General features: G+C 41.9%; 1 protein-coding gene across 3 annotated transcripts in view; it reads left to right on the top strand.

The window, feature by feature from the left end:
* The window catches only part of ACACA (acetyl-CoA carboxylase alpha), a 183,284-nt gene that overhangs the window by 61,703 nt on the left and 96,482 nt on the right, over positions 1 to 25,099 (top strand). The window contains exons 28-37 of one of the 3 annotated variants that reach the window (XM_065418240.1): positions 1,698 to 1,721; positions 5,225 to 5,368; positions 6,590 to 6,686; positions 8,163 to 8,270; positions 11,588 to 11,644; positions 11,941 to 11,985; positions 18,580 to 18,621; positions 19,983 to 20,198; positions 20,672 to 20,827; positions 22,293 to 22,496. In XM_065418240.1, the coding sequence (XP_065274312.1) occupies positions 1,698 to 1,721; positions 5,225 to 5,368; positions 6,590 to 6,686; positions 8,163 to 8,270; positions 11,588 to 11,644; positions 11,941 to 11,985; positions 18,580 to 18,621; positions 19,983 to 20,198; positions 20,672 to 20,827; positions 22,293 to 22,496 (1,093 nt within the window). Of the gene's footprint in view, positions 1 to 1,697; positions 1,722 to 5,224; positions 5,369 to 6,589; positions 6,687 to 8,162; positions 8,271 to 11,587; positions 11,645 to 11,940; positions 11,986 to 18,579; positions 18,622 to 19,982; positions 20,199 to 20,671; positions 20,828 to 22,292; positions 22,521 to 25,099 lie in introns of all 3 variants that reach the window. The other 2 variants (XM_065418237.1, XM_065418238.1) reach the window with 2 other exon arrangements.

Here is a 25,099-nt window from a genome sequence, read left to right as displayed (position 1 = left end):
GTAATCTCCACTTCAGCCGCATACTGGGAAGACTGACGACAATTCTAGAGCCAGGCAGCAGGGAGCTCCCTATGAGAGAGAGAGGGGCACACAATTTGCTGTCATTTCAAACCTAGTTGTTTCTCTGTCCATTTCCTGTAGGTATATGGGGACTTCCAGGGAGCGTTCGGGAACATGTGCACTAGGTGTGGGGACATCCAGTTCCCTTTAGAATTTTTTTCAATTAAACAGACACTGTGCAGCCGACCTAGACAAAATGTACGCTACTCTGTGCCCTGAGCTCCTTTGCCAGTCCTAATGGTTTCTTCTACAGCACAGCTTTCTTCTACGCTGACTCCTGTAGAGGAAAATGAATAGTGCACCTCGGTGTACCATTAACAGTAGGGCTGGGGTCTGACTTGGGCTGGTCCCCTCCATTGTTCAGACATAAGCCCAGGAAATCCCTATGCCCAAACCTCGGTCAGATAGTGATTTGTAGTCACATTCAGTGGATGATACAATGGCCAAATACCACATAGTGAGTGCACTGCTCCTGTGACCAAACAGATCCATGAGGAGACCCAGATTTAGGGACTGTATCTGGTACTGTGGCCATAGAAAAATGTACAGGCCCCTAAACATCTCAACATAACGTCCGATGGGGCCTTACTATAGCAAGTAATATTAGGGAACGTTGAGGCTGGGTTTCCTAGAGCTTGAAGAGTCCTGTTACATGGTCCCTTAAGCTTTGGTATTAGTCTGTTCTCATTCATTACTCTGCTATTGTAAGGGAGGGAGATATCCCTTTCTGTGAATGTGCTTTTTAAATTGCATCTTCTCTAGTATTTTGAATGCCAGATCATAGATATGCATGCAACCACATGCTTTCATGCGTGTATTTTGCACGCCCCATGCCATTCCATTCACTGCAAGGAAATACGTGTCCCTTATTACTTCTCTGCCCTGCACATCATTGAGCCCTGTTCTGTGTGGAAAACCCCAACAGTCAGTTTGGCATGATAAAATAGGAACCTTCAGGGTTTTCAAAATTCCATTCTTAAGATGTGCTTGTTCATTTCAGTGTCCAGCTTAAAATTAAAAGTTTGCTATTGTGTGTGTGTGTATATATATATATATATATATATATTTCAGTTCCCTTCTCTCCTATGTTCACTTTATTTCTTTTGCACTTTTGGGGAGCCAGCTTGTGGGCTATTGGTTAGAAGTAAAGGTTTGGCTATCAGGACTTGGGTTCCTTTTCTGGACTTCCTGTAGACTTGCTGTGTGGCCTGGTCACTTGTTGTTTCTGTGCTTCAGTTTACTCATCTGTCAAATGGGGGTGCTTGCATTGTGGCTTGTGAGGCTTGCTTTATGTTTGCAATGTGCCGTGAGACGATCTGATGAACTGTGCTGTAGAAATGCAAGGTACCTTGCAAATATACTGTGTTTCTCTATGATATGTTGCTATTTGCTTCTTGAAGTGGATAAATCCATTCTGGTGCACTCATCCCAACAGCAGCCGCTGCAAACTTGGTCAAGTAGTGAGTCCCTTCTTTTTGAGACAGAATCCCATTGGCTCTTTCTTGATTGTGCAACGAATTCCAGTTCAGTGAATATAAATGTGTGGTTGCTGGTCTTAGGTACTGGCTCGAATGACAGTTCTTTTATTAGTGCTTTCACTAACCAATCTGTAACTAACTGTGGTTGTTTGATTACAGAGGGAACATCCCCACGCTAAACAGGTATGATACTCGTCCTCTTTTAAGGTTTGAAAAGAAAGGTAGACTAGAAAAGAAGTAGCCTAATATTTAACATTTTAGTATGTTTTGTTTGGAATCCTTACCTTTACTTGGGACCCTCTGAACCATAACTATATTCCCTATCCGTACTCTCCCTTTTTTGTTGTTTTAAACATGTTTTCAGCTTTTTAAAATTTTTTTCAAAGATATAGCTTTGCATGTGGCAGGCTAGAAAACTAAATTTGCTAATGGCTCAGCTTACCTGCTGCAACATATAAAACGAGTATCCTAGCAGAAAACTTCCCCTCCAATCTCCTCCTCCTTGGAACGTGGCCACTGACCCTGTGATAGGGTATCACCGTGAAATAGACATCTAATTCTAGGAGAGCCAAGGCCTGATGTGTAAGATGAAGAGTATTCAGTGCTGCTCTGATCTCTGGCTTAGAATTTGCTGATGCACTCTAGCACATCCATCACCTCTCACCCAGTCGATGAAAGAACACCTTAATCAGCTGACAGCATGTTTTTGTTTGATTTTGGATACTTCATTCCCCCCCCATTTCTCAATCCAAAAATGTTTGTGCTTTTGAATAATATTCAAAAATATTTATAATACTTTCTCATGTTAGTAGTAAGAAATGTAAATGAAGACAGGTGTTCTGAAAAACTTGACTATTTCAAAGCTCAAATGCCTACAATTTATTACGGCTTACAAACATGTCTAGGAAACAATAGTATGCAGGTTTGAAAGCTTTCTGATTCCTGATCTGAGATTAGTTGCAAAATTTTAGAGTTGTTTCAAAGGTACAACAAGCTGTTAAGATTTTTGGAACTTTACACTTTTTATCATTGCACTTTGAACATTTTCTTCCAGGATGTGTTTATTAAATTCTGTGCATTTTTAAAAAAGGAAAACTCCTAAAAATGTGTATTAAGCAGTATTGGGAATCTATCATTTGGTATTTTGATCCTGCTCCTGTGTGGCCAACAGGAGTTCCGCACGTTGCTCTATTGGGCCCTTTATTTTTTCCTGATCCAGCAAAGGCCTGATCCAGCAAAGCAATTAAGCATGTGCTTGACTTCAGTGGGACTATTCACATGCTTAAAGTAAGCATGTGCTTAAGTGATTTGCTGAGTCCGGGCCCCTGCTGTGGCACAGGCATAAAAGCAGAGACTTAATTTAGCAAATACCTTCCTGAACATTGGGTGAATGAAAGAGAGCGATATTAAACACTTGTCTTGTCATGGATGTGACCAGTTGATACACAGCAATAAGGTATCTCTTTAGAGCCAATATACAATCCATACCATATAATGTAGTGGGGCAAAAGACAGAGTGGCTTTGGAAACTTGATCCCTCAATGAATTCTGATTATTCTGCAGCAGACCATCCTGAATAAGTGAAAGGTTTGTGTAAAAAGATTGATCAGGAGTTCATTACAGAACAGGAAAAACAGATCCCAGTTGATAGTGGGAGGATGCATAGCTAATTTTCATAGGACTCACTTCATTCATAGCGTGAGTGGCTTCTTCTACCAACCCTCGCTTTGAGGTCACAAGTCCTGACAAAAGATTAAATACCTTTTGATAGCTATACTTACTACCATGGGGATAGGCTTCTAGGGCCCAATTTGTTCCCATTGAATTCTATGGGAAATGTGACCCTGACTCTGTGGGTTGGTTTACACCAGTGGTGGGCAACCTGTGGCCCATCAGGGTAATCTGATTGCGGGCTGCGAGACATTTTGCTGACATTGACCATCCGCAGGCACGGCCCCCCGCAGCTCTCAGTGGCCGTGGTTCGCTGTTCCCGGCCTATGGGAGCTGCGGGAAGCGGCAGCTAGCACATCCCTACAGCCCGCCACTTCCCGCAGCTCCCATTGGTTGGGAATGGAGAACTGCGGCCACTGGGAGCTGCAGGGAGCCGTGCCTGCGGACGGTCAGCGTCAGCAAAATGTCTTGCGGCCCGCAATCAGATTACCCTGATGGGCCGGTGGTTACCCACCACTGGTCTACACAGTGCTTTAGCAGACACCAGTGGAGTGTAAATTTTCACATATACTAGCATGTTGCACTAACTGGCCCATGTGGATCCTCAAAAAGCTTTGTAGTACTGTTTAAAACAGGGCTACATTAATGCACACTAGGAAAGTTCTTGTGCATGCCAGCCGGGTCCACGCAGACCAGTTAGTGCATGACATGCTTGTGCAAACTAAAATTTACACCCCTCTAGTTTGGACTAATGCAGCATGTAGACAAGCCCTTATATGTACAGGATCAGACCCTTGGCGGATAATAATGTTGATAGCTCAGTTAAGATTAACAGCTCTTTTGCTATATGGAAGTCCATTATGTAGTGTCTTCCTCCTATTTCTTTCAACTCTGTTCTTATTGCCCTTATTAAAATAAGAAATTGGCTCCTCTTTATGAGCAATATCATCACCGGGGTGCATCTCATCCTTTGCGGAGCACATAGCAGTGCTTATTATATCAATCACAGTGTTTGGACAACACAACTTCTGTTTATCTTGGCTCTTCCTGCCCTTTCATTGTCCCCTTGCCTTAAAATGGGTGCCAGCTATTTGAATTTTTCAGCAAGTCCTGCTTTCAGGCAGTCAAAACCGATCAAAGCGACAGGGTGGAAGTTGTGTTGAACTTAATGCCAAGAGGTTTTGTTCCTGAGGAATTGGTCAAATTAGAAAGAGGACCAAATTAATCATTGATTGAATTAAGTGTAATAAGACTGTGTTTAGCATATGAAAGCAAGTGTGAGCATGTGTGAGACCCTGGGTCCCAATACAGCATTCTAGAGAAGTCACTATACCACCATACCTTCTGGAGGAGCTTGAGATAGCATAAGGTGGGATGGAAGTGCTTGTAAGCTTACTCAAAAGATTTGGAAAAGGGGGTGGGGTTGGGAGTCTGATTACTGAAACCAAGAGTATAGCAAGTGTCTAATTTAAAGGTTTTGTTTTTTTTAAAGAGAGAACAAATATATTTCAATACATGTTTTTGATGTTGTTTGTAAAGATTTACTAAACCTTTCAAATGCCATAACCTAGAATTATTCTTGTGTTTATCTGTGAACGCTTCATCTGTAACGCATAGCATAGGTACAGGAGAAAAATGCTTTTGGCATCGCATAGTCATAATTCACTTGTAAGCTCAATTCTTTTTCTCTTAAGAAATATTTTTTTAAAGGGGAATAGTGGTATTTCTTAACCCTTGACTGTTGCTTTGTTCCAAGTATGTCCAGGTAAAACACAGTTGTGTTACTAAGGGTACCAGGTGTACGTCCTTGTTCCTGTGATTTTGGTGAACTTCTGACTGGGTAAAAGTAGCAGAACAGGTTTACCACCCCAGTAGTGAAAGGATTAATTTGACTGCAGTCTAGTTATATTGTATACATTTCAGCATTTCAAACAATTACAAGACAAATAAAAAACCTTACCTTGTTCCCCTCTCATCCAATCCACTAATAATGCTCTGCTTGAATTGCTATTTAGAATGTCCTTTTCCTCCAACCTCAATCATTACGGGATGGTCCATGTAGCAAGTGTGAGTGATGTGCTGCTGGACAACTCGTTCACTCCACCGTGCCAACGGATGGGCGGAATGGTCTCCTTCCGGACTTTTGAAGAGTTCGTCAGGTAAGGATATGGGTACTGTTTGCGCTGTGTGTGCGTTTGTCAGGATAGCATTGGGGGTGGTCAAATGGGATCGATCATAGGCTTTGGCCTGGTCTACACTGGGAGGGGATCCATCTAAGTTATGCAACTTCAGCTACGTGAATAACGTAGCTGAAGTTGACGTACTTAGATCGACTTACCGTGGTGTCTTCACCGCAGTGAGTTGACTGCTGCTGCTCCCCCGTCGACTCCGCCTGTGCCTCTCGCGGTGGTGAAGTACAGGAGTCGATGAAATTGCCAAGTGTTTGGGGGCCCCACCCCTAGTTGTCTGGCTGGAATAACTGGAAGTTCCAAAATACTACAAGAACAGATGGCCTCCAACTAGAATTTTGCATTTTTGCAGCGTCAAGGTTCACATAAGCATCTGAACTTTTGAATGCTTATTGGTATTGAACCTTTCTTCCCAACATTGTGTGTATGTCTTTCCGCACACGCATATGTCTGGTCTTAAACCTTCTGGACTTATGCAAAAGACTGGAAAGCTCCCACAAGCAGAGCCTATGAATTTTCCACAACACTCACCCCAACACCCATCAGAAATCATACATCTGCATGCTCTCCATGACAGGGGTGGAAGATTCATAGTGTCTTCTTGTGGGGGCATTGCATCACCATTTCATCTGTGCAGTCAGGATGTTTTGGCCCCCGTGTGTTAGGAAACAAACAAAGAAAAAGCCCAGATTCTGAGCCAAGAGCAGAAGAAGCCACCTGTGACGTGATGAGTGAAATGTCAAGAGAAATGAAACAGAACACTAGAGTAAACCGCACAAGAGATGATACATCTTTTGATTAAATGCATTCAGTATCTATCTCTTGAGGTATACTGATGCATTACCCCAGGGAGAGGGGCAATTACATTGGGCTGTCAAGGCTCTCATCTCAGGCTTTCTTCTGTTACCTCAAGAATGATGATACGGACACTAGCAGCTTATATATTACAAAATATAGCTAGCTTGCTTGCTTGCTTGCTTTCGTTGAAGTTTAAACAAAGTCCAACTCCTGATTTTTAGCTTTCGTGCTGGACAGTGTTTCCATTTAGTCAGCTCTGAAGTCTGCAGAGCGGAGGAATGACTTTTTTTCCGCCCCGTGAAGATGGTATTGGTAGGGTGACTGAGTGTGCTTTTGGTGCAGGTGGGTTGTGAGTAGTTGATTTACGACTAGCTTTTCTTGGATGTGTTTCAGAATCTTTGATGAAGTGATGGGTTGCTTCTGTGACTCTCCTCCGCAAAGCCCAACCTTTCCTGAAGCTGGCCACACTTCCTTGTATGATGAAGATAAGGTACGGTATTTCCTTCTTTCCAGACTCCTTGCATGTTACAGGGATAGAAAGTGCATTTTCCCAAGGTGATTGCGCACTCTGGACTAAACCTGTTTTGCTGACTTCATTGGAAGTTTTGTCATTTGCATTGGTGGGAGTAGGAATAGTATCTAGTTTGTTTATCTGCTGTAGGGGGTTCAAAGCAACTTGAATGGTTGGGCTTTTTCCTTAGTCCATTCTAACCATGGGTTCAGATTCTTTTCTTAGTTATGTCAGAGTAAATCCAGAATCACTTCATTAAAGTCAGTGGCGTGACTCTGGATTTACAGTGGTGTGACTGTGAATTTGGCCCCATGGCAGTGGAACCTGGCCTTCTACAGGTATAGGAAGGTGTTAAGTCAGAGTATTTGAACCCTTTCTTGTAGTCTGATCTTGATTAGTATTCTGCTTCACCCCCATTCTGGACATCTCTATGGCATTTAGTTCTTTATATCCTGTTCTCTTCCCTCTGTTCCACTTCCTGTGCGGACTCCATTTGGGGAGGAAAGGTGAGAGGAGTCCCCAGGTTTTCAAATTGGGATAGAGAAAGGGTTCAGAGGAAACTGCTGGTTGATAATGGTTAGTGATGCAAGAGGCACTCTCCTTAGAGGGACAGGCAGCTGCTCCACAACACTCTTAGCAGACTGGAAGCTCTGATATGGAGCATATCATTACAACGGTTGGTTTCAAATCAGTCCATTGTCCCTGATGCCTGTGTGTATGGTAGATAATATGGGACAAGGATTTATCTCCGCCGTAACTTCTTCCTTATATGCTATCTGTCCCCCCACATTGTCCTCCCCCAGGCCGTCCAGACCTAACCAAGTATAGTTTTCTGTTGATCAATGTCCAGTTTATGAGAGTTTAATTGCAAGTTCTTGAGTATTAAGCATGTTCCTTTTCATGGCTCTGTTTTAGCTGAGCTTCCATAATGCCCTATTGCACTGTAGCCATGAAGACATGCTTCTTAGTGTCCATGCAGTGAACTTCGCTCCCCTTTTTAATTTTACTCCCTTCCTTGGTGCTAAAATTCTCCCTATGTCCGACAAAGACACTGTAGTAATGCTGCATACATACAAAGGACCTGATTCTGCATTCTTTGTGCACCCCAAATCCATTTGGAACCAGTGTTATCTGCCAAAGCAGTTTAGTGTGCATGAGCCTTGAGGAGAACTTCAGAATGAAGCTCCAGCCTGCTGTGGGTAGACATTTAAATATCCCATAGTAGTGTTTGTAAGGGCAGGGGTCTCCCTAGTTTTCTAGATCAAGAATTCCCCTTCCTGTACTTTCGCTCAGCATGCTGGTTAAGTGTCGGCCTCTTCCCCAGAAGTAGCTGCATTTTATTGGTGTATGTGTACTTGGGGATCCCCTCAGGTAGAGAGGTTATATAAATGTAACATTCCTCTTTTTGTTGTTGTTAATAATTTATTTATTAGGCTTGCTTTCTTTAAATTACAGAGTGCCCGAGAGGAGCCCATTCACATACTGAACATTGCCATTAAGACTGACTGTGACATTGATGATGATGGGCTGGCGGCCATGTTCAGGGAGTTCACACAAAGCAAGGTGAATAGCAGTTTACAGTGAACCTACTTGCCAGTATTATTGTGACCCTCTAGGGAGACATTTTCCCTTGGGAAGAAGTCTGTGCATTTCCCAGGTATCTTGCAAAATAAATATATAAATGGAACAGTTAAATCCTTAATTTATCTAATCTAAAACTATGTAATTTCTCTAATTGGATGTAGCTATAGGTTCCTGAAGCCTCTGGGGAAAGAACTGAATAACAGAGCACCCTTTGTATTGCCTAATGGTGTATCCTAATCCATTAGCTACAGAGTCTTCCTTTTTAGTTTTTGTTGGGTAAATGCAACTTATGGTTTTAAATGAGTCAGGTGAAGCTTTGATATTTATCTGGGGTCTGAAGGAGCAAGGTACGACGACAGTTATTTGATGCAGTTCAGGTTGACATGGGGGAGGACAGTGTAACAGAAATGTCTGAGATGACATCAAAATAAATGGTGCATGTGTCATGACATTCTTAATCTCATCGAAATCTGTAGCTCTTGTTGGCATAGTATCTACATCTTCATTGTCTGTTTCTTTGGCACAAGGCAGACCTGATCAGTAAATTTGGCTTCTCCCTTCTGAGAGCAGGGGGTTCCCATTAACTTTTAGCGAGGAACCAGATTCTACACTTGTGGTCACTCCTGAGCTAACATTAGTTAGCAGCTGCATCTCGGTATTCTGCCCTTTCTCTCTAGACTGGGCCTTAACTTCCCCTTTGCCTGACCTGGAAAACCCCTCAACTGTCTTCCCAGGTGAATATCCCATCATGCGTGGAGACCCTGCTAAATCCATGATGGCTCTGAAATGGCCCTGAGAGTGATTGTGAAGAGTGCAATCTCTAACCCCTGCTCCCTACTGGGAGATGGCAAAGGGGCTGCAGAAATAAGTTAGGTGTTTCCTGTGAGCCGTATAATGAGTGTGTGGTTTTTGAGGTTATAGCAGTGTTAGAGCCATTAGGTATGATCAAACACTCTTCTACTGTGCACAATACAACTATCCTTTCCATACAGAGAGACCAGTGAACTGGAAGCTTATAAGAAATCCTGTGCTTGTCCAGTCCAATTCAGAATTTAACTGTCTCTTTAAAAAGTAAAACAAAACTAGTTTTGTTTTTCATTTGCATGATTGTGCTCCAGGCGTTTTATGGGAGGAGAAAAGAAAAGAAATTTAAAAAAAAAAAACACATTAAACTATCATATAGGTTGATCCAAATTGTCCAAATAATCTTCCAGTCCCAGCATGTTGTGTGTGGGTTTTTTTAATAGAAATTAGGATCATATACTTGTAAATGACTTGTAGAGGAGATTGAGGCAGTCAGTGTAAATGGAGTTTCTCCAGGTGCTGATGCCTAATCGCTCCGTAATAGCTGTGGACTTGCTGTGAGACCTACATTATTACAATGTAATCAGAATCCTGTTGCTATGCTGTTATTGTCTGCCACTTGTGGAATTTTAAAAGCAATAACAATTTTTGCTTTGTAAATCATGGCATTATTAAAGTTATTTTCTTCCTTTGCCATGAATATAGTCCCTGATACTCATTTTCGAAGGGCTTAACCTTAGTAAAACATTTCAGTCCAAGCCAGAAGGGGTGGGTTTGTTCTTGGCCATGCTGAGGCTTTTTTTTCCTTTTCACTCTCCATTTTTGTTTTTAAATTAGAAAAAAGAGAGTGGGGAGAGAAAGTAGAAACAGGAGCAAAATGACAGTGAGATCTAAACTTGTTTAAAAGGGACAGTGGGCATGATAAACACCTTGGGCAGCATTCATCTGCAGTGTGGCTTCATTCAGCTCAGTAAAGTTACACCAAGGATAGATTTGGGCCAATCTATTTTTTTTTTTTTTTTTTTTTAAAAAGCCTTTATTTTCTACTCCTGCCATACTGAATCCTTTGTTTTCTGTTCCTTGTTATTTCGTCTTATCTTTTTCCTTGTAACCCTGTATGGCCCCAATTCAGGAAACCATCCCTTTTCAGGACAGCACTTAAGCACATGCTTAAAGCCCCATTGAAGTATCCGACTTTAAGCACGTGCTTAAGTGATTTCCTGAATCAGGAGCCAATTAAAGAAGTTCCCTCCCATGCACCAAGCTTCCTCAGAAACCGAAACCTGTGGGCTGCCTTCTTCTGCTATTTGTCCATTGCCTGGCACAAAAGGGCCATGACCTCTAGACACTACCCCGATACAAATAATTAATAATAATGTGTGTCCCCACCAGTTCCTATGCCAACATTATAAAATATGACCATTTTTAGAACATGTTAAAATATTCCCAAACCCAGGAGCCTAAACAATCCAAACAGGATGATTTTGTGTCGCACTCTGTTCTTCCCACTCTTCATTTTTATTCTGTATCTTATACCGTCTAAATTAAGGCCCCATCCTTCAAACCCGAATAGTCTTTACTGATGTGAATAGCTCCACTGATTATTTGCATGAATGAGGGCTACTCTTCTGAGCAAGGGTTTGTGGGCTTGGGCCTGTCGCTGCTGAAGTCTTTTGGGGCAGGGTACTACTTGTTTATTATTTATCATAGCACCTTGGAGCCCCAGTCATGGACCAGAACCCCATGGTGCTAGGTCCTGTACTAACTCAGAACAAAAACAGCACTTTTTGGCTGTCTCAAAGAGCTTACTTATGTCTTTTTATATCTGAACATGCCATTCAAGCCCATGGCACTGTATTTAATGATGAATACTCATGCTACTTTAGATTGTTGTAACGTGGTTTCCCTGAACAATGCAGAAAGGAGTTTCTCCAACCTCCTGAGACCTGTGTTATAGGTTAATTCCTCTGGATTTTATAGTTCAGTTTTAACCTTGGCCAAGAAAACTGCTAGAACCCCATATTGTTATGATTTATGATTATTTTTATTACCACAAAGTCTAGGAGCCCCAGGCATGGACCAGAACCCTACTGCGCTAGGTGCTGTACAAACCCAGAACAAAACGATGGTCCCTGCCCCCAAAGAGTTTGATCTAAGTAACCCCATTGCTGGTAACATTGTTTCCTGAACAATTAATTCCCTGCTGAGATAGACAAGAAGTTTCCCAGCTGGTGCCAAATGTGGTTGTTATATGGATTCTTCTCCACTCAGAACGGGACTGAGACTCACTGCATTTGCTCACAGGTGCTGCTAAGCAACCACCTGATCAGAACGTTCAGTCACCACCAAGCTGGGCTGGATTGTGAGTCTGCAGTTTAGAGGCAGGAAGCTCTCACCCATTACCAGTCCTTAGATGATGTCATCCAGATTTGAGTCTGACGTTTCTTTTCTGTTAAACCAGTTCTCTTGTTTGCTGTCCTTCCCTTTTACAGAAATCAGTCCTGATTGATCATGGGATTCGAAGGCTGACGTTCCTTGTAGCACAAAAGGTATTTTGACATCTCCCCTGATGCTTGGAAGCTTTTTATTTGTAGTTCATAATGAAATTATAATCTTAATATTTTTCAGATTAAAAATTGCATTTACTATAGTTTTAGTTCTGCTTTTGTTGCCTCTCTAAAACTGAGACTGTTTCAGTGAATTCGCTTAAGAAAATTAATTGACAATTACAAAAAAAAAAATCTTTGTCACTTGTAATCTTGTCTTAATTTGTTTTTGATTTTAGTACTAATTGCTAGCTTTCTTCTGCTTTTCCTCCCCCGCCTTTCTCTGTTTCATTTGTAAGGATTTCAGGAAACAGGTCAACTATGAGGTGGATCAAAGATTTCATGTAAGTAAAAGGAAAAAAAATCAAAATAATTTTACCTTAAACTCCTCTTTGCAGTTCATGGAAATAAAGTGATTCTAGTTATTACGTACAAGTAAGGAGAAGAAGATTTGACTCTTTAGTGAGCTGTTTAAATCCAACCCCATTGTCCTGATTGAGCAGTTGGCTTGTGCTCAATACTTAGGCATGTGACTAACTTTACTTAGGTACTTAGGCATGTGACTAACTTTAAGCACGTGAGTAGTTCTGTTGACTTCAAGGGGGCTATTCACATGCTTAATATACTTAGTAATTTAAGTACCTAGCTGAATTTGCACCCATATAATCTAGGTTGGCCTTATTTGTTCTAATGTTCTTTTACAACATAAAAATATTATATATATTATTCAAGGGTCTCCCAGCTCCTTACCAGCTTTACAGATCAACCCAGAAATGGACCAATTTAATGACTTGCCAAAGTTCACACAATGACAGAGCCATTGATAGAACTCTGGATTGCCAGCACCCAGTCTGCTGCTGAAACCACTAGGCAGCTTTCCCTTCCCCCATGCTTCGACTTCAGTGATGGCTAGTTTTATTCCTGCTCTCAAGAGGACTATGTAGGGCACAAGCCAGCTTTTCTTTCCCCTTTGTGAATCCACTCAACCCCTCCTGAAGTTAATGGGAGCACTGAGTGTGCAAGGAATGCAGTCAGATGCATAGAGCCCAATATGGGAAATACATTCCAACATCAGTAATAATAGTTGAGCAACAAGCATCCTGCTATTTTCATGATAAGCTTGGGTAGCTTCACTTGGGAATTATACCTGTGTATTGAGAATAGAATGTACACCACAGATATGATGGAGCCTGAATTATAATCCAGAACTAGTATATTGTCAGACGCGAAGCTGAAGGCCAGGTACGATCAATATTGTAAGATGTTAATACACCATGAATCACACACTAAAGTGTCTCATTGTAGCTATTTTTAAAAATACATTTATGTATGCCAGTTTAATAACAGTGGCTAATAAGTTCCCCTTGGGTATCTGCTTGCAGCACTCTCACTATTCAGAAATTTTCTACTCTGCTAATTGGATCATTCAGTTTCTGCTACCAACTTTATTTTAATGAGGTGAGCCTTTGTGGGCTGTGCTAGCAAAATGCTTCAGAGGCCCTCTGTTTTTTCCTTTAGAAATATCTAGTGCTAGGAATATTTTTCTTATCCCTGAGTTGGCATCATTGGTTCTGCTCTACAGAGTAATAGGGGAGTTTATCCTCCAGGCTAAAGAAGCAAAAGCTTTTCCAAAATGCTTTAGGAAATGCTGCAAGCTGAACTACTTTCCCCAGTTTATTGATGGCAGAACCTATCTGATTACAGTATATACAGATGTATGTCAGTCAATGGCTTTAGATAGGAAACTGGTAGCAGAAGTGTGGGGTGTTTGAGCAAAGAACCCCAGGCTTTAGAAAGGAAAATCAGGAGCTTAGAGAATAAAATTGATACTTGGGGATGGAATATGAGAGGCTGTGAATAAATGCTGTAGCTTGCTGGTGGTGATCAGAAAGCTGGGGAAGAATAGACGAATCCTTAGAGAACTCAGAGAGCTGGATGCGGGTTAAGAGAGGGGCACTGGGTTTGGCATTTTCATCCATTATTCTGGATTAACAAATCATTCTAATGATCATTCCTCAACTGTGATAGTTATGGGAATTGGACACTGCCTCAGCAAGGTCTGTTGTGTATGAGGGGCTCTGGTTTTTTAAATGTGCATACCTACAGCCACCCAGATCCTGGGGCAAATCCTCCGCTGGTGTAAATCGTCATCGTGCCAGAGGAGGGTCTGCCTCTCTGCATTTGGTGTGTAAGGGCCCAATCCAACTCCTATTAAGTCAATGGCAAAATTTACACTGACTTCAGCTGGAGTTGGATTGGACTGACAATCAGCCCCTAGACATGCAAGTATTATTTTATATGACTAAATCCTGTCCTTTCAACGTGCTGGTGTGTGTGTGTGTGTGTGTGTGTGTGCTGGTCTCTCTTAAAAGTACTAGAATTCACTGATTTATTGCTAGAGCCACTGAATTTAAATATAGTTTAAATGCTATAGCTTCTGTTGAATTTTAATTTCCCCCTAAAGCTTTAAACAAAGGGCAGCTTCTATTAAAACAAAACCAAACAACCCCTAAAAAGTCGGCTACAGAAGAAGGCAATATTTACTGTCTGTCTAAGGCCACTAGTGCCTGGCACGTACAACTAGTAAAAGTTCACCCAGTTTTGTGAGTGGTCAGCTTAAATGGGCAGGAGTGTGGGCAGTGAATGGAAAGGGGTGTGCATTGAGAGGCACCTTCAAACAGCGCTCCACCCTTGCATTATGCACCTCTGAATGGGTGACTGCGTTCTCGTTATCTAGGTTTCAGTTAATAAACGTTGTGATTACAGTTACAGGAGTGTCACTGTCTTCTTTTTTCCCTATTCCAAGGTAAAATGACAGCTGAATGCCAACTTTTACTTAGCCCCAGGGCTTGATACAAGCAGGAAAGCAGGGTAAGACTTGGCTAAAATACCAGAGGAAGGCAGGGAAAGGTACCAGTCGCACTCTAGCAATAGTGCTGAGAGTTGATAGGTTTGCTAATCGTCAAATGACATTTAGCCCTTATTGTGTGATCGCATGTGTGCCTGCCCTGTCGTTACTGTTCGTGTGAAAAGACATTCTAGGGATGTCTGAAGACCAGTCTCTTGATAATCACTAGTGATGCATGCAGCCCCCCTCTTCCAATATCTGGAATCCCCGCACTGCCTCAAATGCACTGCCCAGGATTCTGTATGAGAAGGTGGGAGCTGTGCAGTTTGGGCTGAGTGCAACCCTGTATATATAGAAGACACACACTAGGAGAATAGGGCACTGTGAAGAGATCTAATGTAGTCTAAGGCAGGGGTTCTCAGCCTTTTTCTTTCTCAGCCCCCCCCCCCCCCCCAGTGCTATAGGAACTCCATGGCCCACCTGTGCCACAACAACTGTTTTTCTGCATATAAAAGCCGGGGGTAGCAAGCAGGGCAATTGCACTGGGCCCCACACCACAGGGGGGACCCTGTGAAGCTAAGTTGCTCAGGCTTTGGCTTTAGCCCCAGGTGGTGGGGCTCAGTGCCCTACGCTGCCATCCCGTGCGGTCGGGCTTCGGCTTTCTGGCCTGGGTTCTAGCGAGTCTAATGCTGGCCATGCTTGGCGGACCCCCTGAGACCTGCTCGTAGCCCTCTAGGGGGCCCCGAACCCCTGGTTGAGAACCACAGGTCTAAGGAGCCAGCCTTGCTAAGCATTGGTGAAATATTTGGATGAAAAAATATTTTTGAGTGCTCATCTAAACAGATCCTGGGAACCTTTTGAGGTTTGCCCATCGCTGGTTCTGAATGAGTCCTGTGAACACTATCCCACGCTTTTACCTCTATATAACTAGTGGAAGCTGAACAGGTAAAGACACCATTGTGGCCTCTTCCGTGCTAGTGAAAACAAGGCCCCCCACCCCCATGAACATTGACTCAACTTATTAGCAAGGTTATATTTGATTAAATGCAGCCATACTGCCCCAGGGTTATGACCTTGCAAGCTAAGCAGAATCCAGTTTGGTCAGTATTTAGATGGGTGATCTACAGTGAAAACCCATTATACTTTAGCAAGTGTCATCTGTGATTTCAACCACTATTGTGCCATTGTTTGAATAAGTCAGAAAAGCAATGTCCTGATTATCTCTGATCATTAAAAATCTCATAGCCTTTTTTGAAGAACTTAGTCTTGTTAACATAAGTGTCAGTTTCACCTGTCTGAATTCCTTTGTAGTTAAAATCGGACACGATCGGATTCACTTTCTGTCCTAATCTGCTGCGTAGAGCTGTGCATTATTAAAAGCTTGCCACTGTCCAACCTAGAGGAGGCAGCAAAGCTTGTGATCACTTTGAAAAGTTTGTAGAGTTTGGGCTTTTTGTATGAGAAATGCTGCATAAATGTCTGTCTTCATTATTGTCCCCTATTCTGTTCAGTTTGTTACTGGACCAACTACCAACTTACCCAGGGCTTGGCTTGGGGTTGTTTTTGTTTTAATTACAGTCTATATAATTAGTTCCCAGCATGTTGAAGTAATAGAGAGTTGCTCCAGCAAGCTTCCAATTTCCTCATCTCATTAGGTTTTTAACGCGATTATTAGTATAATAATCAGCTATGATGATTTCTGTTTGTAGCTTTTTGCATTCTCTGATTTGCAGGGTGTCTTGATTGGCTAATTTAGGCAAATTATTTTGATTGTCTTGATGATGGTTGGTTGATTAGAACACAGCAGGGGTATAATTCCTCTTCCTAGGAAACGGAGCACTCTTTTGGTTTTTGGTACCAGAGCACTGAGGATTTTTGTGTGTGTGCACATTTAATTATTATATTTGCCCACAACACTAGTCAAATGTCTCGAAAGCAATTACATTAGTGATAGAATGAGCATGGATGATGTTAGGAGAAATTGGCAGCATGCAGTGGGAGGGGTTTGGGAGGATATTGAGGCAATGTGGAAGTCTCGACTCTGTGTTTGTTTCCTTATATGCTGTTTTAGGAGATTGCTGAACCTAATGGATACAAATAATATTGTCCATAATCCCAATGGCGGGATTCTTCATGGTAAAACTTTTGTAGCACTAGAAGCGACTACTATGGAAGAGATGCTTTAGCCAAATGCAAATTGTTGGGCTCAATACAGGAGTAACTGGATGAAATTCTATGCCCTGTATCATGCAGGCGGACAGACTTGATGATCTAATGGTCCCTTCTGGCCTCAAAATCTATGAATCCCTTGCCAGAGTGGCCTGATTGAACTTCGTCTCTCCCTGTCATTGTGCTGCAGTTGTTGAACTGAGTCAACATGCCATTGTTTTTCTTTCCTCTTGATATCTAAAATGTGCTTGTGTTTCTAAGAATGAGGGTGTGACTCCATATTTATTGTCGCTCAGTGACTCCAGGTCAAATTTCGTCATTTTTTGTAGTCAAAAAGCCAATTTTTGTAATTGTGCAGCTCTACAGGCTTCACCTGGGATCAGGGCAGGCTGCCACTGACATCACTGTTAGTAATGGAGACCTTGAAGCTGCTCTCACTTACATTGATGCAAAGCATACTCTGAAGTCAATGGAATTATGACAGTATAAAACCAATTTAAGGAACTGCAAAATCTGGCCCAGACTCTACCATCAGTGGTGACAACTTTTTTTGTCCAGAACGGAATCAACTCACTCTTCCATAGCGGCACTGGATTTGCAGTCTGAACGGTATCAAAAATTAAAAACCAGCCCTTGCTTTTGTTAGTAAAGTGAGCATGTGTCTTGGAAGACACATAGGATCCAATCCAGCAAAGCACGTAAACATGTGTTTAACTTTTAGCATGTACGTTGAAGTGAGTAGGATTACTCGTGCTTATAGTTAAGCACATGCATAAGGACTTCACTGGGTTGGCGCTGTAGGGAGTAGATATGAGGATGCCATCTTTACGTAGTCTTTTTCCAATTATAACTGTGTTTTAAAGAGCAATACAGAAAGTCTTTCTCGTTAGCACTTCCAGTATCCATCATTTCATTTTACAGTATGTCCTCAATTCTCAGAACATGATGGAACCACCAAAACACATTAATAATAAAAAAAAAATGAACTCAGCATAGGAAAGAGTCAACAGCAAGCACCTTAATATAGGATAACAATCAAATTTATGATCATTGTAGTGAATTGAAAGTAAAAGCCAAACTTCCAACAGCACAAACTGTGTGGTAATGGTTACCTATTCGGGCATTTCAAATGTATGAGCAGTTCCATTCAAACTCCTAGCTTATTAGGAGAGCTGAGGGTTGTGCTGTATGGCGTTAAAGGTAATTTTTTCTAGATTTGCAATAAGGCCAGGATTTGACCTATGACCTTGGTACAAATTATCTCCATGCAAGTAACAGAGGAGCAAATAAACATATAGTATGTTTTGTAGACTTTCTAGAATGAGGTTAAAGTCAATTATTAGAACTCATTAATTTCTCAAAATTAATTAAAACTATTCCTTGGGTGGGGAACTGCGTGAGCAGTGTTAGGAATATGAGGAGTTCTTTGGGGAAGGGACTGTCTTCTTTGTTCTGTGTTTGTGCAGTACTTAGCACAATAGAGTTCTGATCTGTGGCTTGGACTCCTAGGCAGTATTGCAATGCTATTTAATAATAACAATAGTAACAATAAGAGAAACAGGTAAGAGTTCTTCGGTCTCCACCCCCATCCCCTCCCGGCCAGCTAGAATCTGTTTTAAGACCCAATATTAGACAAAAATATTGAAGACGTAATCAAGAACCATCTACTGCAATAGTAAAATAAACTACATTGATTTAACTTGCCCCTACAACCGTTTTAATAGGATTTTTATCTTCCCACCATCCTTATTTACAAAATAAAAATGTAATGCAACTCTAGCTGTTGGAGTGGTAGATCGTAATGGTAGTAATTCCCCCTGCTGCACTGCTACACAGTCCCTTCTCTCAGGAGCCCATAGGCTGAACAGATGGTGTGCAGTGCTTGTGAAGGACTGATATCATCATTTTTATTTCCAAACAGAGGGAATTCCCTAAATTTTTCACGTTCCGTGCCAGGGATAAGGTAAGTTGTACAATTATCAATCTTTTCTCTCTCTCCATTTTAAACTGATTTTTTCCCTTCTACAATCATTCCAAACCTCTCTCAAAGGGGAGAGGGTCCATCTGATCAAAACCTCATTGGGCAATTCTGAACATACCCTTCCCCCATTATCCAGGCACTCACTATGTTGACAGCTGAGGCCAACGGGAGTTATTGGGTCCTTAGTCATTTTGAAATCAGATCACTTATTTAGGTGTCTAACTATGGATTTAGAAGCCTAACTTTAGGCTCCTGTTTTTGAAAATCGTAGCCATAGTGATGCAAAATTACTAAAATGACTCCACTGATAAATTTCATGTCACCCCACTGATTGCACTTGCCTGCACATTCCATGACATGCTGTCTAGTCCAAGGCAGTGCTTGTTCTGAGGACCATAGCGGTAGAAACAGAGTATGCTTCAGGGAAGGTGGGAACTTGGGGATATTGTCGATAGAAGGATCTTCCCTTTTTGCAAAAAGAAGGCATCTTACACAAAGGGCTGTGGTTTTTGTTCTACTCTCAATGTGCAGACAGTTTCAATACGCACCTCTTAACACTAATGACTCTGGTGCATCAGACCTGAAATTGTGTGGCAGCTTCATTGAATTTTTAGCTTTCTAATTAATATGAAAAATCACAATAGGGACAGTGCGGTGCACCCCTGGTTATTTATTTCTGTATTAACCTCTATTTATTTTACACTATCCTCAAATTTTCAGTTTTTGACATGCCCAAGATGTTTGTGTTGTTAACAAAGGGTTGATGTTGGACGTTTGCACAGCTAGGTAGGGACGGCTGGAGCATTTGGTATCTCTGAAGATGGGAGACAGTTTGTGATTGTGGGATATCAATATTAGTTGAATGTTTCTGCTAAAATGATCAGGAGTGAAACAGTTCACCATGTTGACACGCGAGGTTTCAGAGTTGGATCATTGAAATGAATGGGGCAGTTCACGTCCACAAGAATTGTTGTTTCAAGCTGTCTGCAGGCTCAGGAAGACACTACTGCATCATTTACACTCAGTTCAAGATTTTCTTTGCAATCCTGAGGGCTAGAAACATTTTTTTTTTTTAATAAAAAACAAAACAAACATCCTGTGGGTCCATCCTCCCCTCTAATTTTGCAGTTAGAGGTAGAATCTGTTGTAAATTCTATCACTGTAGAATAACAGAATACACCAGACCCTGCTAGTAGAGGCAACACTAGCCATCACTAGTGTCTCAGGTCAGTAGATTTTATACAGTTCTCTCCATCTTACCAGATCCAGCTTCTTACCTGACTTTTCCCTTTTTATTCCTTTTGTGCCCAATATTACGGGGTGGGCTTCCCTTCTCTTTCCAGTTTGAAGAAGATAGGATCTATCGTCATCTGGAGCCAGCTCTGGCTTTCCAGTTAGAGCTGAACCGAATGCGAAACTTTGATCTCACTGCCATTCCGTGTGCCAACCACAAAATGCACCTGTACCTGGGAGCAGCTAAAGTTGAAGTGGGCACTGAGGTGACAGACTACAGGTTCTTCGTGAGGGCTATTATAAGGCATTCAGACCTGGTTACCAAGGTGGGTTTCCTGGTGTGGGAGGTCTATTTCCAAGGTTGTATGTGAAAAATATGTCGGGTGTGTGGGGGTGTGTGTGTGTGTGTGTGTGTGTGTGTGTGTGTGTAAAATCTAAACCCACTGCCTTCTACTGGATGGCATGTTACAGCTTCTGGATCATGTCTGATAGAACCTAACATTTCAAGTGTCCAGGTTTAGACTTTAGGTGGAGTGTCAAATCTATAGTAACTCCACTGGAGCTATTCCAGATTTCTGCTGATGTAACTGAGCGCACAATTTGACCTGGTATCTGAACCAGGCACCATCATCAATGTCTTTGGAAGAAAGACTCGGGAGAATTGTTCAGCCCACTGAAATGAGTTTCACCTTTTTTCTGTGTCAGATTCCACTATGGTCTTTTGCAGTCTAATGACCCTACGTTTGGGTCTGAGGGAAGGCTAGCGGAAAGTAAATAACCTGTTGGCAATCTCCTGTAGGAGGCCTCCTTTGAGTATCTGCAGAATGAAGGGGAGCGCTTGCTTTTGGAAGCCATGGATGAGCTGGAGGTGGCCTTTAATAACACCAATGTGCGCACTGATTGCAACCACATCTTCTTAAACTTTGTGCCTACTGTCATCATGGATCCATCTAAGGTACATGTCCCCCATGTCTGTTACTCCTTGGCTGAATCTCACTGGAATGGAGTGTTCTGTAGGTCTCATGTTAGAGTACCAGCCATCAAAGATTGTGTAATATACAAATCCCACCTGCTGTTTTATAGGGAAAGCACAGAAAATCAGTGTTCAACACTGGAAGTGGTAGTGGGGTGTGTGTGGGGGGGTCATATTAGGTATCCTAATATTCTGGAGTAATTTTTCTTTTCTATAGGAAGCCATGTAAAAATGGAGACTCTGTGGAATATATTTTTGGCTCTGGAAAGAGCCAATAGTGAATGTTGCTCCCAAGGAATATGAGACTGAGTAACACTTAGGGAATAATGGCATTGATTAGCCTAGATGGCAGGGACAGGTTTGCAAACCCTTTAATTAAAATGGTCATAGACATTTGCCCTAGTTGCCCAGAGGCACTCCAGGTCCTCATTTTCAGAGGTCCTGAGCATCCCCGTTGGGACTTCAGCCGGAGCAGAGATGTTCAGTCCTCTCCTAATCAGCCTGTGTGCGTTCAGCACTGGCTGCCCCTGAACAGCCTTGGAAAAGAGGATTTTGGAGAGAATATTAGAATCTGCCTACAAATTGCCTTACTTTAATATGCGCTATTTACCAACAGGAGTATATTATAAAGTTTAATAAAACAGCCCAGGAACAAGCTCAGAGTGGTAATTGCTTTGTTGATTTAAGGCACTGTACTGTAGGTGCAATGAAACATGGTTATTGTGCATATAAATGCTACTTAACTGTTTACCATTCTGGGTGCTTTCGTGCATCTCATCATTCTTAGCGATGAGAAACGTTTGCAGGAGGTGAGAGAAGAAAATTCAATCAAGGGGGCGCAGTGGGCCCACTGCAGTGTGGCACTGCGCTGGCTGGAGGTGTGACATTGCTAGGGCGTAAAAGACCCAAGTTCAAGACTAACCTTTAGGCACTCCGCGGTTCCCAAACTTGATTGGTTTATGTATTTTTAAAACATGGTTGTAAAGTGAATTGGTGAAACATCCAGCTCACGTATCACCAGTGGTACATATTTCACAGTTTGGGAACCCCTGGCTGTCTCCAGAGGAAGACTGGAAGCATGGTAAAAGTATTGCTCAACGCCTGCTTAGGGACTTTAGTGCTCTTGCTGAGTGGAAGCGGCATTCCAGCCTCAGAAGGAGCTATCAGCGGGTGCAAGGTCTGTACTGCTGCATTCTTGCTGCTCCTGCAGTATAGCTTATAAATGGAGGGGAGAGGAAGGAAAGGAAAGTGGTGGCAATTGAAGAGGTGGGCAGGAACCCTTATTAGCCCACACTTAGGTTATCCTGAAATTCTGAATGCTGGCCTCAGGGAAATGAGCCATTCCCCACGTGTTGGTAGGGTCCGGTGTGGGAAGGAGGAATAACCAAGGGGTGGATGTATCCACAGCAGAATGGCAATGCAAACTCACTGTTCTCTGTGTGCTAAGATTGAAGAGTCTGTGCGGAGCATGGTGATGCGCTATGGAAGCCGCCTTTGGAAACTCCGTGTCCTCCAAGCAGAGCTGAAAATTAACATTCGCTTGACGCCAACTGGAAAGGCAATTCCCATCCGTCTCTTCCTGACCAATGAATCTGGCTATTACTTGGACATCAGCTTGTACAAGGAGGTGACGGACTCCAGGACAGCACAGGTACAGCTCCATGCAGGCATGGAAGCGAGTACTACAGAATGTGGTCTTTGGGAGGGTTTTGGTTTGTTGATGATTTTTTTTAAGCCTGATCCAAATACTAAAGTGATTTATTATTGTTTCAGTAAATAAAGAATTGTGATTCTAGAGAGAGGTAATAGGCATGTGGGTGTGCAAAACACATAACTGTCAGGTGGAGGTATGTAGTCTAGCCATTTGCATACACCTTGCTTTGTTCATGCAAACACTTCTTTTCCCATTCGGAAAAGTCCTTTGGAATTAGAAAATATCATCGTTGTATACACTATTGGAACTATCCTGTAGAATTTAATAGAAAATTCTATCCCTGCTCTACGCTTAGGCCGGATGGTTCAAGAAATCCATAGAAAGGATTGGCTTCTCTTTTTAAATTCTGTAGGAACAATGAATAACTTCCAGGCCCATGTGAAATTTCTGGAGAACCTTACTGTAGTCATATTTATTAAACTGGATAGGACTTTAACATGAAGGTTGTGTATGTACTATTCTTTGTGTACGGCTTACTCGTATTCTACTAAGGCACTTAACTGTTTATTAAAATGTGGAAATAAGTTTAGATTCTGACTGCAATAACATCTCTGCCATGCAGTAGAAGCAACAGAATAAACCCTTTGGACAGTGTTTGTGTCAAATACAATGCGCTGAGTCACCATTTTTCCTTTTTCTAAATCTTTCCTGCAAGCTGCTTGGCCATGCAGTCTCTCCTGGTCTAGAGATCCTAGTATAGATAATGTCCACATGTTTTGAATGGACCAGGGAAAAGAAAAAGACATTGTGTTAATCTGCAGTGGCTCAACTTAAAATTTGAGTTTTGTTCGCCATTTGCCAATGTGACCTTTCCTTTTGCATTGTTTCTGGTGAGATGGTCAGAAAAATATCCCTGTAAGGCATGGATTTTCTTTTTTAAAATGTTACATGTATGTTGGGGGGGAAGGGGGAGGGCAGCGGGATCTTTCTGTAATTTTCACAGTATTTGATGGGTTTTTTTCAGGGTAAACTTAAATATGTTTCAGTCAAAGCATTCTAGGGACAGGGATGGTTTTAATTAACTTTCATAATACATTTAAGGTAGGTCTGTTCTTGTAAATGTTTGTTCTTAACTTTTTTTTCACCTTTATCTAAAATAATTCTTTTAGATTTCGCCCTTATATGGTTCTAAAGAGATTAAACTTAGATAGTGAATTCCGGCTCCCCTTTTTCAGCCCAAATAGGAACTCTGGTTTAGGACAAGATCACACCCAAACAAGTTTTCCTGTTTCATTATAACATTAGTGGCTTTTGCATCCTGAGAGGTTTGTTAGATGAGTTCAGGATCCATTGCTGCATACAAGCAAGTGAACCTGGTGCTTGGATACTATAATGATTTGTAGTGGTGTGGAAACCTAGATAGATAATTCACCAGAGAAGCCAAAGATAAAGTCAGGAATGGATCCAGGTCTCCTGTGCTCTAACCGCTAGAAACGCTACTTGCTTAAGGGACCAGTCCAACTCCCTGTGAATCAACTAAACGCCTCTCACTGACTTTAGTGGGAGTTGGATTAAGCCCTAAATACACTAAAAGCCTCTTGATTACAGCACAGTGGTAGGCACTTGTTTTCCTGATTAAATAGCTGTCCTGCCAAAGAAGCTATTTTTTAAAACACCAAACAAAGCAACCTATAAAGACTTAAGAATGATATAAAATATTATATTGACAAAAACCACAAAAATGAATACTATTTACTGAATTCCATCGCTATTTGAGCTCTCTCCCCCCCCCACCCAATCTTCTTTTAATCTTTATCCAGCAACTTCTGTATAAAGGAACTGGAGCTTGGAACATCAGATGTTATGATCATTCTGTTAAGAACCGCTTAATCATATGGCTCCAGCCAAATGCGTCCCTATTAAGCAGGGCTTAGTTGAATGTTGTCTCAGTTAAGCAGCACTCATTGCAGCTCAATATCATTAGCTGAAATGGATTTTCATTTGGGATTTCCAATGGATCAATTCCTTTGGTGACGCCCCATCAGAGTGGGCCCTCCCTATTAAGTGAGTCCTGATTGAGTGGACTATAAAGCATCATGAAGTATGGCAGCTGAAAACTCATGTCACTGCTCTGGGAGTATATTTTAAACGTGTAATATCAAAACTTCAAGCCAAATGACATATGGCAAGTCTTGAACTAGCTTCCACGATCAATCAGCAGAGATATGAATGGTGTTTAGCTACTGTACTTACACTGTACTGTATTTATGCTATTCAGCGACATAAATAATAGCGATCCTCTCGTTGCTGTCATGGGATAGTCTCATACTCAGTCCACATAGTCACGCTGTCAGAGGAAATGCTGGTGAATGGTCAGTCTTCTCTGCATGCCGATTATGGCCAGGTACCCTTTCCTACCAGTGTGATATTGTTGTAATAAGTCAGCGATGTACAGAGTAAAGGCCCAGCCCTGCTTGAATAGGGTGGTAATGGGTGTTGGAACACGTCACTGTGATATGTGTGGGTATTGCCATCTTTTGAGGGAACACAAGTAAGTCCATTCAAAGTAGCATATCCTGTTGAAGTGTATTTAATGAAGT

Source organism: Emys orbicularis, chromosome 17 (genome assembly GCF_028017835.1).
Source record: "Emys orbicularis isolate rEmyOrb1 chromosome 17, rEmyOrb1.hap1, whole genome shotgun sequence".
In the NCBI taxonomy this organism is placed as follows: domain Eukaryota; kingdom Metazoa; phylum Chordata; order Testudines; family Emydidae; genus Emys; species Emys orbicularis.
The sequence above is the reverse complement of the archived record's forward strand: the minus strand, read 5'-3'. Positions and strand labels throughout refer to the sequence as shown.